The 12,675-nt window shown below is 43.3% G+C and overlaps 1 protein-coding gene across 8 annotated transcripts in view; it reads right to left on the bottom strand.

Annotated features, from left to right (window-relative positions):
* The window catches only part of PPP2R5C (protein phosphatase 2 regulatory subunit B', gamma), a 141,111-nt gene that overhangs the window by 83,313 nt on the left and 45,123 nt on the right, over positions 1-12,675 (bottom strand). For 2 of the 8 annotated variants that reach the window (XM_006766615.2, XM_006766617.2), the window contains exon 1: positions 11,664-11,886. The exons of the other annotated variants lie outside the window; for them this stretch is intronic. In XM_006766615.2, coding sequence (XP_006766678.1) covers positions 11,664-11,757 — 94 coding nt within the window. In that variant the 5' untranslated portion in view covers positions 11,758-11,886. Of the gene's footprint in view, positions 1-11,663; positions 11,887-12,675 lie in introns of those variants that run through there. 8 annotated transcript variants of the gene reach the window in all.

Raw genomic sequence — 12,675 nt, 5'->3', positions numbered from 1 at the left:
ATGGAAGCTCCCAGCCTCTCTTTTCTTTTTTTTTCTATTCTGGGATTTATTTACCTTCTATAAGTGAAACTTTGTTGCCTTCAGTGGAGCTCAGAGCCGGCCGCGGCAGGCGGGAAGCTTGGCTTCCTCCATCACTGGAGCAACAAAGCCTCCTGCTCGCTCCAGCTCCGTGGCTGCCGGCTGCCATCTTGGTTGGGTTAATTTGCATATAATCACTCTGATTGACTGGTGGGAGTGGCTTAAGGCATAGCGAAGGTACAGTCAATTTGCATGTTTGTCTTTTATTAGATTAGATTCCCTAGTAGTAAAGTATTTTTAAAAGCAGGTACAGAAGGGTCACTGATTTAATCTGAAGTAAAAAAAATCTCCTGAGGACCAGGTCTCAAGCACAGGGAAACAAAACACCACATTCCCCACAGCCTGGTGTAGTAGCAGGGGCAGCCTAACTTTCAGCCCGACAGCACCAGGTTTCTTCTGGCCTCGTCACTCACAGTTTGGTTAGGCCCACTTGTGAACACTCATTTAGACAACTGCAAAACTGAGCATGGAGCGTCTCTTCTGCCAGGCTGTGGAGGTTAAGTGTCTGGGACCATCCCCGCCACAAGAGCAGGTGCTCCACTAGCCACTCCTCCCAGATGCCCACTTACTGTAGTCTGAGAGTTTAAATCAAGTTAGCAGACTTGGGAGGACACACTAAGAGTTTATGCCATGCCCATGTATATATAGCACATTACAGGATGACACAATGTAACAACTTAGCTCAAGCATCACCAATCATTTTAGAGCACTGTCAGGATACTAAAAATATGTAAAATATTTAGGTTTTGAAAACTGCTGTCAATTTTGTTCTTAAACAAAAACTACTATATACTTTCTGTGAATAAATGCATGTATATAATATATATTAGCTCAAGCATCACGAATCATTTTAGAGCACTGTCAGGATACTAAAAATATGTAAAATGTTTAGGTTTTGAAAACTGCTGTCAATTTTTTTCTTAAACAAAAACTACTATATACTTTCTGTGAATAAATGCATGTATATAATATATATGTGAAAACACACACACACACACACACACACACACACACACACACACGCGCGCGCGCGCACGCATGCTGGGATGATACACTGCAAACTCCAAATGATTCACTTTGAGATGGCCAGGAAAGACAGGAGACTGATTTGGAGGATAAAGCCAGGGAGAATTTTAGTAATTTGTAATTTTTAAAAAATTTAAAAGTGATTATCTTCACATATAGATTTTTGTAAAAAGATAAAAGGCAGCTGACTTAAGACAGAAAGGGCGGCTCAGGGTCCTGAGGTGACTCTATTGCCTACCCCACAGGCACCGGATGCAGGTACTGCCTCTCACTGTGGCCCCTGAGGCTTGTTTGCATTATTAACTAACTAGTGAATTTAGGCAAAAAATTTTTTTTTGGAGGGAGGAAGAGAAAAAATACAGAGGCTTGTGAAAACAGGGTCAGGGGCACATCTTGCCCACACTAGAGAGATTTCCTGGGCCAAGGATTTTCAAGTATTCGGTGTCAGGATCCATGTGTACTCTAAAAAAGTATGGAGGAGACAGAAGAGCTTGGGTTACATGGGTTATACCTATGACATTAACCAGTTTAGAGAATGTTTAAAATATTTACTTACTAATTCATTAAAAATATTAAGAGGAGGCTCATTTCATGCTAACTTAAGTAACATTAGGAAAATAACTTTATTAAAAAATAGGAAGAATGGGACTCTTTTGCATTGTGGTACATCTCTCAGTGTTTGACTTGGCAGAAGACAGGGACACTCGCATTTCTGCTTCTGTATGAGACTCGCATATCTGTTTGATATGCTGTTTTGATTGAAGTTACTGAGCAAAAAGCCACCCTTATACAGACATGTTTAGTTACAAAAGGAAGGTATTTCAATGGCTTAAAAAAAAAAGTAATGTTCTTTGGTTCTACATTAAGATTTGACAAGCTGTAGTTTCTCCAAGATTGGCTGCAGTGTGGAATCTGAAACCGTGCTGGTGGGTGTTTCAGTTACGTCAACTCCTGGGTGTGTCCTGCACTTGAATGTCTCCTCTGCCCACGCCTGTTTTGTGGCAGCATTTGGCTGTTGCTGGCGAGGAGTCAGGCAGATTTTCCTTCCTGTCCATGTGAAGAAACCCATTTGTCCACATCACCCATTCACCACTGGCAGTGGTCAATCTCACATTGGCAGGTTCAAGTTCTCCAAAATTCACATTTTTTTCTTGCAAGCTTGAATTTTATCACGTGCAACAGATGGTGTCACTGTTGTTTCCCTTGAGTTGACAGCCTCACTTCGTTCCTTTTTGAGGAAATGGCTGTCAAATATTCAAATCTTAATACCCGGTTTGTCTGACTTTCGTTCTTTCCAGTAAAAATGATGTTCCTGAGGAAGTGGCTAGTTTAGCTTGCAACTCAAACAACTGCACAGTTCCCCTGGAGACAGCACTGTGCTCCGGCATACTGAGGGCTTTATGTGGACTTTGCCATCATCATACAATGTGAAAAGCTGAGTATGCAGGGTCGAGATTTAATAAAATCAAGCACCTCATGCTTCACCCAGAATTCTTAGGTTAGACCGGCATGCGCCTGGTGGAGCACACAGTGGCTGCTGGTTGCAGACCCTGCCTTGCTCTATGTAAGGAGCTAACCTACATAGCTATTGCTGCCTTGGCACCATGCAGGCAAATGGCCACACAGTGAAAAGGCAGCTGAAGCCTTGGTATTCTTATGAAGATAGTCGTGGACTTGCAGATCCCTGGAAAGTGGCTCTGGGATTCTACTGTGAATGCTGCCCTATGTAAAGACTGAGGACCCCTTCACAGCTTCTGAGTTGAGAACATGGCCAGCAAGTGCTGTCCCTGGATAAGCTCAGGTTATACATAAAGGTGAAGAAAACAACTCCCATTTTGTATGTATAGACATGATGGACAACCGCAAACACCCAAGTATGTGCCACACTCACCACCAAGAATCAGAGACCAGCTACATAGAAAGAACTGAGCTTGTTCCCAGAGTGAAACATTACTCTTCTCCAGTTTTATAAGTCAAAATACTGTAATTAGAGCATACTGCTCATGAGTAACACAACCATAGACAAGAATCCAAATGCTGTGCCCTGACCGGGTAGCTCAGTTGGTTAGAGCATCATCCCAATACCCCAAGGTTGTGGGTTCGATCCCTGGTCAGGGCACATACAAGAATTAACCAATGAATGTATAAACAAATGGAACAACGAATCAATGTTTCTCTTTCTCTCCCATCCTCTATCTCTAAAATAAATTAAAAAAAAAAACAAAGAATCCAAACGTTGCACTAAAAGTTCACAAACATCAATGACAGAGATGGAAAAACCAACCCAAACAGTGTTTAAGTTCAAATTCTATGAAAAATACCACAGCATTAAAACTTAAAACAATAAGATTTAAGGTTACAAGTTGAGATCCCACTTAGTGCAAATACTATCCCAATTAAAAAAATCTTGCCGAAACCGGTTTGGCTCAGTGGATAGAGCGTCGGCCTGCGGACTGAAGGGGCCCAGATTCGATTCCGGTCAAGGGCATGTACCTTGGTTGCGGGCACATCCCGGGTAAGAGATGTGCAAGAGACAGCTGATCGATGTTTCTCTCTCATCGATGTTTCTAACTCTCTCTCTCCCTTCCTCTCTGTAAAAAATCAATAAAATATATTTTTAAAAAATCTTAACACAAAAAGGAATTCAGGAGTTTAATATTATGGGATCCTGTATAATAAAAAGCTAATATGCAATTGACCGAACTGTGGAACGATAGTTGCTATGATGTGCACTGACCGCCAGGGGGCAGACACTCAATGCAGGAGCTGCCTCCTGGTGGTCAATGCGTTCCCACCAGGAGAGCGTCGCTCAACCAGAAGCCAGGCTCACAGCTGGTGAGTGCAGTGGCGGTGGTGGGAGCCCCTCCTGCCTCCACAACAGCACTAAGGATGTCCAACTGCTGACTTAGAAGTCAGACATCCACCGAGGGCTCCTGGACTGCAAGAGGGCACAGGCCGGCTGAACCCCCGCCCCCCCCAAGTGCATGAATTTCGTGCGCTGGGCCTCTAGTTTGACAATAAGACAGTATGTTTTGGGAAGTCAAGTTGCTAATGCACAGAAAGTAACATCTGTATTAAAAACAACTAAAGGGATGTGACAAGTGAAGTCATCCTATTTGTGATAATCACATATAATGTCTCTTTCTCATATAATGAGAAAACTCTTTTTTTCATAAGAGCTAAAATGGGGAGGGGAGGAATGTGTATAAATATGGTCTCTTATTTTACTTAACAGATGGACCCAAGAGAAGTGACGGGAGCAGTCTACACTCTGGAGATGCCCTGGAGACTGAGTCTGGGCTTGTCCTGTGAGGACATTCCATACACAACCCAACAGCAGCACACAGCACAAACTCCAGAACTATGATGGCACTAATTTCTTCAGGAGGTGAAGGACAAGAGGAACAAATACAAATAAATGGAGTGAGTGTGGTTAAGGCACTGGGCTCTGAAGTGCCACACGTGACCTAGAAAAGGGATGACCTCGGCGACCACTAACACTCTGAGTCTTACACAGTGGCCGGCACCATTTTCTACACGGATTACACACACTCATTTAAACTTCACAGAACCCAGAGGTGGGTCACCTTGTTCTCATGTCATTCCTGTTTCCAGGCCCAGAGATCTGAGTCCCTTGCCCAAGACTAGAGCAGGGGTGGAGTGGGTGAGGAAGCTCACCCCAGTCTTGTGGTTTCAGAATGCCTCCCCCACCCTCAACCACCAAGCACCCTGCCTCTCAAGTTCAGAGGGAACCGTGGTTTTCTCTCAGAGTGTGCCTTTAAGGCTGTTACCCTTTAAAAGACCAATAAAATGCCAATAAACATTAAAAAAAGGTGTACACCCCCAACACCGTTTGGTAAGATGGTATAGCGGTCTATGCAGCCACTCTGAGTTAGCAAGGAGGAGAATGTACCAGCAGGTGGGGGCACCCCTGCTGTGAGGCTGCCAGCATCGGCTGGGTCTCAACCTTGCCCACCCAGATGGCTAATTTGTCAACATCAAAATAAAAAGGAAAACACAGGAAAGGCTGAAGCTTGAACATAAAAGGCTGCTGCTCACAATTAAGGAAACAATTTTAAGCAATGCCATTTCCTTTGCACACTTTTTCTAAAGCAGAACATTTTAAAGATATTTCTCTCAAACACTACAGAAAACCTACAGGACACACCTGTATACCCACTGTCCTAGAACTGGCAGGTGTCTGCATTTGAGCACACTTGGGCTCAGTGACTTTTCTCTGATGTTTTAAGTGCTTGTAGAGACCATGCGAGGCCCTCCTAGGATCCTCCTGCAAGCCCCCAGGGCAGGACGGCCTGGCAGCACAGCCTCTGCCACACCTGCACAGAGAACAGGATCACAATCCCCCGACTGCCCCAGCAAGGTCTTCTGTGGTTTGATTTTGTCTTTCTAAAACAAGGATCCTATACAGATTTGCTCACTGTATTTCACTATTACATCTTTTTTGTTGTTTAAGTTGAAGGGGTTTCGATTTGTGGATGATGAATTCAAGGGCTTGACGCAAAACTAGACCTCACTTGCTGTAGCAGCAGTCTGTCCTCGTGCGCTTGAGCCAATGTGTTTTCAAGATTCAAAGGACTTTTCTTTAAGTACATCACGAGAGTAGCGACTTGCCCTGTTTTAGAGTTTTCCTGTTTCCACATCCTTGGTGGGGCTATTTCCATCTGACAGGGAAGAGATCAGGCGGGCGAGGCAGAGTGGTTACCTGTGGTCAATTTTTTCAACCAGGTCCCTCATACAGCTTTTCATGAGACTGACAAGTACTATTTGACTGACCAAGTAATTAGCTAAGAAACACACCAGTAACTATTCTCTGAGTGGTCATTCAGAGAAACAACTTTTTATTTTCAATCCACCAGTGCTTACACTCAGAGATAGTCTCAGACGTCATGAAAAACAACCAGCTGACCACGACCTTCCCCAGGACACTTACGATTCATGGAGGAAATAAAATTAAACCAGCGATGAATACCTGGCCGACTGGGTAAGTGAAATGGGACAGCAGGGAAGGACATCTTCAACTTCCCCCTCACAACATGGAATGGATGCTTGGAGCTTCACCAACTTTCCCTTAAACCTGAGATGAGTTTGAACTCCAGACACTAAAATATATTACAGTATAGAAAGCATAACAACCAGAAGGTACACGTGATGGGAGCTTTTATAGCCACCCCTCAACACCCTGCCCTGGCGCCAAGGGAGCTGGGCTGACTCCCACTTCATTCATCGCTGTGGCCCTGGGCAAAAGAGGGTGCCCCTGCTTTACTAGAACAGGCCAGTAATACTGTCTCACAGTGCAGGCAGCTCAATGATAGGACAGAGGGGGAGGCCTGGCCCTGGCCCCCACACACTGAAGTGCTCCACACACACTGCCTCTCCCACTGGGGCAGGGGGCTGGGGACTGGACTCGTCTGTACAGGCTGGTGACCTTGGGGAGAGAGAGAGCAGGACCCATCCTATGCTGTGTTGTAGGGTTAGAGCAGTGATGGCGAACCTTTTGAGCTCGGTTTGTCAGCATTTTGAAAAACCCTAACTTAACTCTGGTGCCGTGTCACATATAGAAATTTTTTGATATTTGCAACCATAGTAAAACAAATACTTATATTTTTGATATTTATTTTATATATTTAAATGCCATTTAACAAAGAAAAATCAACCAAAAAAATGAGTTCGCGTGTCACCTCTGACACACGTGTCATAGGTTCGCCATCACTGGGCTAGAGAAACCACCCTGCCATGGAGCCAGAAGTAGCATGTATCCCAACCACTCTGCCTGTGAGGTGTCTGTCCTTTTCCTAGGATTAAAAACGTACTCATTTTTCTTGACTACTAACTTTTCCTCTTATTGTTCTTTTATTCTTCAACACAAGTAACATATTCTAATGAAAAAATTCCAAGAGTTTAGCTTTTGCTGCAAGGCAGGAATCATGACCAGAAACCTGAGCAGACACTGTACCCAAGTTCAAGGGCAGACCAATTAACAATGATGCGCAGGCTTTACACAAACATGCAGTCCCTCTCCCCTGTGATACTTTGGTTAAGTTCCACACCCGAGGAGCACAAAATAAACATCTTTACACAGAGGGTCACTACAAGTGAGCTTCGAAGGTACATTTCTAAAAAGTCAAGGCAGAGTGCGACAGTTACACAACATACAGCTGTTTGTGAGGTAATCCTGAGTTGCTGCACTATTCAGGGAATGAGTCACTGGCTTGATCTTTTGGAGAGTTTTTTATTTTTGGTCATCACCAAGACACTTTTCCTTCCTCATTTAGGGGAGTGAGGATCATCCTGGGCACGTCCTCACTAGTATTTACTGACTGCACATCACGCAGGTGTGTTCTCCATCTAGGAACCCACATGCGTGTGTACAGGTTTTACTAGTAGTACCGGCTAGATTGAGTGTAGCAGGAAATGACACCAGGGAATCCAACTTCCACACAGCCCTCCTGCACACTCTTCTCTAAGGTGAAGACTTCCATTTAATTGGTGATTCAGGAAGACTCGTGAGAAACTAAACCTTTCTATCATCAGACCTCCATTTCCCAGGAAGAATGGGCTTACACAAAAAGAGTAATTTGCTCTCTGGCTCCCTACCAGTCTTTCAAAGACAGACTCATAGATGGGTGAGCTTGCTAAGGACTAGAACAAGATTAGAGTAGTTAACAACTTTCTTGAGGCCAGAATAACAGCCAGCTGGAAAAGGATCAGATAGCTTTCTTCCTCTCTGGCCACGAATGTCATTTTGGCTTGGCTCTTTCTGCTTTGAGCCCAGCTCTAGGCATAAGTGTGGGTTCTATCTATGCAGGGCCCAGTTCCCCAAACCCCACCAGGCCATCAAGTAGAGGGAAGACCACATGACACCTGTTTTATTATTCCTTTTAAAAAATATATGTATTTTTATTGATTTTATTTATTTCAGAGAAGAAGGGAGAGGGAGAGAGAGAAACATCAACAATGAGAGACAATCATGGATCAGCTGCCTCCTGCATGCCCCCTACTGGGGATAGAGCTGGCAACCTGGGCATATGCCCTGACCAGGAATTGAACCGTGACCTCCTGGTTCATAGGTTGATGCTCAACCACTGAGCCATGCTGGCCGGGCTATTTTACTATTCTTAACAGGCAATTAAAAAATTCAAGCAAGCCCTGACCGGTTTGGCTCAGTGGATAGAGCATCGGTCTGCGGACTGAAGGGTCCCAGGTTCAATTCTGGTCAAGGGCATGTACCTTGGTTGCAGGCACATCCCCAGTGGGTGTTGTGCAGGAGGCAGCTGGTCGATGTTTCTTTCTCGTCGATGTTTCTAACTCTATCCCTCTCCTGTCCTCTCTGTAAAAAAAAATCAATAAAAAAAATAATTCAAGCAATAGCCTTAGATGGGTGGCTTGGTCCTGTACACCAAAAAGGTTTAGGGTTCAATCCCTAGTTGGGGCCTGTATGGGAGGCAACTGATTAGTTTCCCTTTCATATTGATGTTTCTCTCTCACTCTCCCAAATCAATAAAAACACATCCTTGGGTAAGGATTAGTAAAAAAAATTCAAGCAATAGCCCGAACCAGAGGCCAAATCTAACCTGCCCTCTGCTTTTGTATATAGAGCTTTACTGGAACACCATCACGCCCCTTCGTTTACTTATTGTCTATGGTTGCTTTCATCACGGCCAAAAACAGTGACTGCCTAGAAACTGAAAACATTGTCAATCCCCATCCAGAGCTGTGCTGTCCAATATAGCAGTCACTAGACACATGTGCCTATTTAAATTTGAAATAAAATACAATTTAAAATTCAATTGCTCAGTTGTACGAGTCACATTTTAAGTGCTCAACAGTCACATGTGGCCAGGAGCCACGGCAGTGGACAGATAGCACAGAGAACATTCCTGACACCGAGCAGTTCTCTTGGACAGCACTAGAAGTACAGGATTTAAATCATCAAGTTAAACTTACAGCCATTGGGGTCCAGGCACCTCCCTCCTTCTACAGGCAGAAGTGTTCAGTAGTATGTCACGTTCATACTTGAACTTTTTAGAATATGCTAATTCACCATATTAATGGAAAATGCTAGACTATCTAATAGAAGGAAACCACCAAGCCAATTGGGACAACTAATCAGTGTAGTGATAGTATTGATTTATTTGTTTACTTGTCTGCTCCCCCCTCCCCGCCTCCTCTTGTAAACTCTAGGAAAGCTGGGCCATCGCCATTGCTTCATAGGGTCCTGCTTGGCATGAGGAGGCAGGGACTGGACAAATATTTGTATAATAAATGAAGAAGTGAGTCCCGGGCACAAAACTGTCATACAAAAGAGGCTGCTGAAACAGATGGATGTTGATAAGGCCTTGGAAAGAACTGCTATTAATCCTGTGGCAAAGATTCTACAAACAGCCCAAATTTCAATTTTAAATGAGGTAGTTTTTTTTTTAATGATCTAAACGTAGCCAGGTTTGAGGCCTGGCCCTGCCACTTACAGGCTGTGTGACCTTGAGCAGGCTCTTTTCCCATCCCTGTGGGAGACCCTGCTCCCTAAGTGGGAACCATGGTGCTCCAGGGTGAGAGGAGCCCCTCAGTGCTGCCCCTGGGCCCTTCCCCAGCATCACTACATCAGGCCCCGCTCTCTAGTGCACCTGCCCAGAGCTGGCTCCTCAGGTGTCTCTCCTGCAACAGGGTCCTTGCTGGGTTTCTCCACTGAACTTGGGCTCCTCTGCAGTGGGGGTGTCTCTCAGTCAAGTTTAATGACCCTCGGGACTGAACACACAGCATAGCTGCTAACCGGATGTTAAACTGATCAAGACTCTCAAAGCCCATATAAATAAAACACTTTGCTAAACCTCTCATTAACATGCTTTTTCTTAAAAAGTCCTTACCAGTAAATCAAGCATTCTTCAAGTTTTGAATTAGAAAGTACCCCCGCCGTTTGAATTAGAAATTAGTTTTCGGTCCCTAAAGGTGACCCCTTCTTAACAACTCAAGTCCCTTCGAGTTAATGCACTCCACTCCTTTCCCTCCGAGGTTAGAGAACAAACCAACCACTCACCCAACAGCAGAAAGTACAAATAGGCAATAACGAAGTTTTGGAATTGAAAAAACAAAATCAATGTGGTATAAGATAAAAAATAAAATTATTTCATTTCAGAATAAATTCATAGTTCAAAAAATAACTGCTACACAAGTGTGTAATAAAATCAGAAACCTCACAAATCAAAAATGTCTATTACTTATAAGATACTTCAAAATAAGTACTGCCAACTTAAATCACAATTGCATTTGTTTTTGCCTACTTGGCTCTTACAGCTGAATTATCTACATGCTACGCTCGGCGGCGTTTGCTCTTTCCTGGGCACACAGCAGAACAGCGAATTCACAGCCTGACCTATAAGTTGGTCACTGTGGACACTCATTCCCACCAGCTTCAGTAAGGAGGGTTGGAGAGAACAGCAACACCCATTTTATTCCAACTGATTGCGTTTATCATCCCTGGGTCCACCCTGGGCTCTGAAAAATCCTGCCCTGCACTTTAGTCACACAAACTAGTCACCTAGAAAACGTGCCCCCACCCTTCCTCAAGGGGATTCTGACAGGTCAAATGGTCTTGTTAGGCACAGCTGTGATATACATTTTGAAAGGCTTGTAAGAAGCTTTTAACATCATGTTCTATTTCACCCCAACAAAAAATCTGCATAATAAATATTTTAAAATACCAAGAATAAGCATAGTACTACACGGACACATTTTAATGTTACTATTATTAATTACTATAGGAATTGTCTTTTAAGCTAAGTTTGTGTTTTTAAAGCCAAATTTTGTATAAATTATAAGAGGCAAACTGAAATTATTAAAAGTAACCTATATACACATTGAAAACTTGTTGCCATGTTAAATATTAAAGTCAGATGGCAAGGCAGAGCCAATTTAAATGCAAAATATGTCCTAGGTGTCTACGAAAGCACTAACATTTCAGAAATTAGGACCCACAATGGATTTCAATATTTCAGAGAAGGAGTGTATGTCTCTTTTAGGCTCCACAGCAAGAATGAAAACAATCCTTTCAAAGGAAGTTCTTTTCTAATGGTTTCTGCACATTTTCTGACTGCAATTCATCTTTAATTCAGGGATGTGTCCCCGATGAAACCTTTGCAGTATTAAGCAACATAGATGTAACAGAAACTCTGCGGACGGACAGACAACTTGGCCAGGCACTGCCACCCGCCTCCCCTTCCTCCCCCCACCCAACACCTTCCCCAGGCGGTGACTTCACATCCTTTGACATCAGCACAGCTCGGAAAGGGGGATGGGAGAGCGAGCAGAAAGCAGAAAAACCAGCTTTGAACTATGCATGCAAGGCCTCTCTCAAGACTCAAATTCTGTGAGTAGACCGTAAAAAGACAAACTGCAGGGACACGCCCAGCCGCCCCTGGTTAAGTCTGCAGTGAAACCATGAATTCTGCTGGAAAGGACTTCCTGCTGGTCTTATCTGAAGCACAATAGCCATTTATTAACTAGCCACAGAAGGTTCCGACTCAGTGAAACGCACAATAACTTACCTCGAATATGGAGAAGGGCCACGGGCTGGAAAGGCCCATTGGAGTTGGCCGCATCCACCACCATCCTGCCCCCCGCTTTATTACATGTCAACATCTAGACTCGGCGGGGAAGGCAATGGACTCCTTAAGGCAAGAAAGCAGCCTCCATTTTAGTTTTAAAAAAAAGACAAACTGAAGCTCTGCAGCTGGAGGGAACTGGCTGCCGCGTGATGTCAGCAGGCACGGAGCCCGCTGATTGGCCAGAAGCTGCAACTTAAAATGACACTAAAAAAAACCTGCAAATGGAAAGAGCCTTCAGTTTGGCTGTCAGCGTGCACGGGAAGCCAGGGCATTTTTGGCTTTCTGCAGTATTCATTTCAATAACTTTTAGGCAAAGATCCCATCTCTAAGGGGCAGGATTGAGGCCATAACGCTGCCAGACTGTAAACAGATGATTGAGAGCTACCAAAACCAGTGTGTGTGGGTATCTGTACGGGAACCTGAAATTTCAGTCGTCCCCCAATTGGTACCCCAAAGTCAATGGATTTTATACCCACTGGCCGCCTTCTATTTTCTAGTTCTAATGACTTTAATGTCTGTATTTTATTTAGCATCTTGGCAATCCAGGTGTGTGTTTTTTTTAAAGCAAACAGCTATTCAAATATTACACAGTCCCAATTCATAAATTTGGACTCTTGTCAACCTCTCCTACCACCAAGTTATAAACTTATAATCATCAAACACTGGTTCTTCTTGAGCTCTAATTTTTATTGGAACAATTAAGTTAAAACTTAAAAAAAATTAAATTATATGGAAAATGAAAACTTTAATAGCTAGAAAGTGGGAGTTAAAAAAGACAAAACAAAATGCAGTATTTATTGTATTGTAGAGATGTCAACATATTAGATACTTTTACGTTTTAGATATTTTATTTATATTTAAAATTAAAAATATTTTAAAATTATTTTTATGGGGCTAGTATTAAAAGTTATTGCTCAGATCTTAATTTTTTATTTATAAAAAAGGCTAATGA

The sequence above is a fragment of the Myotis davidii genome, unplaced genomic scaffold, assembly GCF_000327345.1.
Source record: "Myotis davidii unplaced genomic scaffold, ASM32734v1 scaffold60, whole genome shotgun sequence".
Lineage (NCBI taxonomy): Eukaryota > Metazoa > Chordata > Mammalia > Chiroptera > Vespertilionidae > Myotis > Myotis davidii.
Note: the sequence above shows the minus strand (reverse complement) of the source record. Positions and strands in the feature narration are given on the sequence as shown.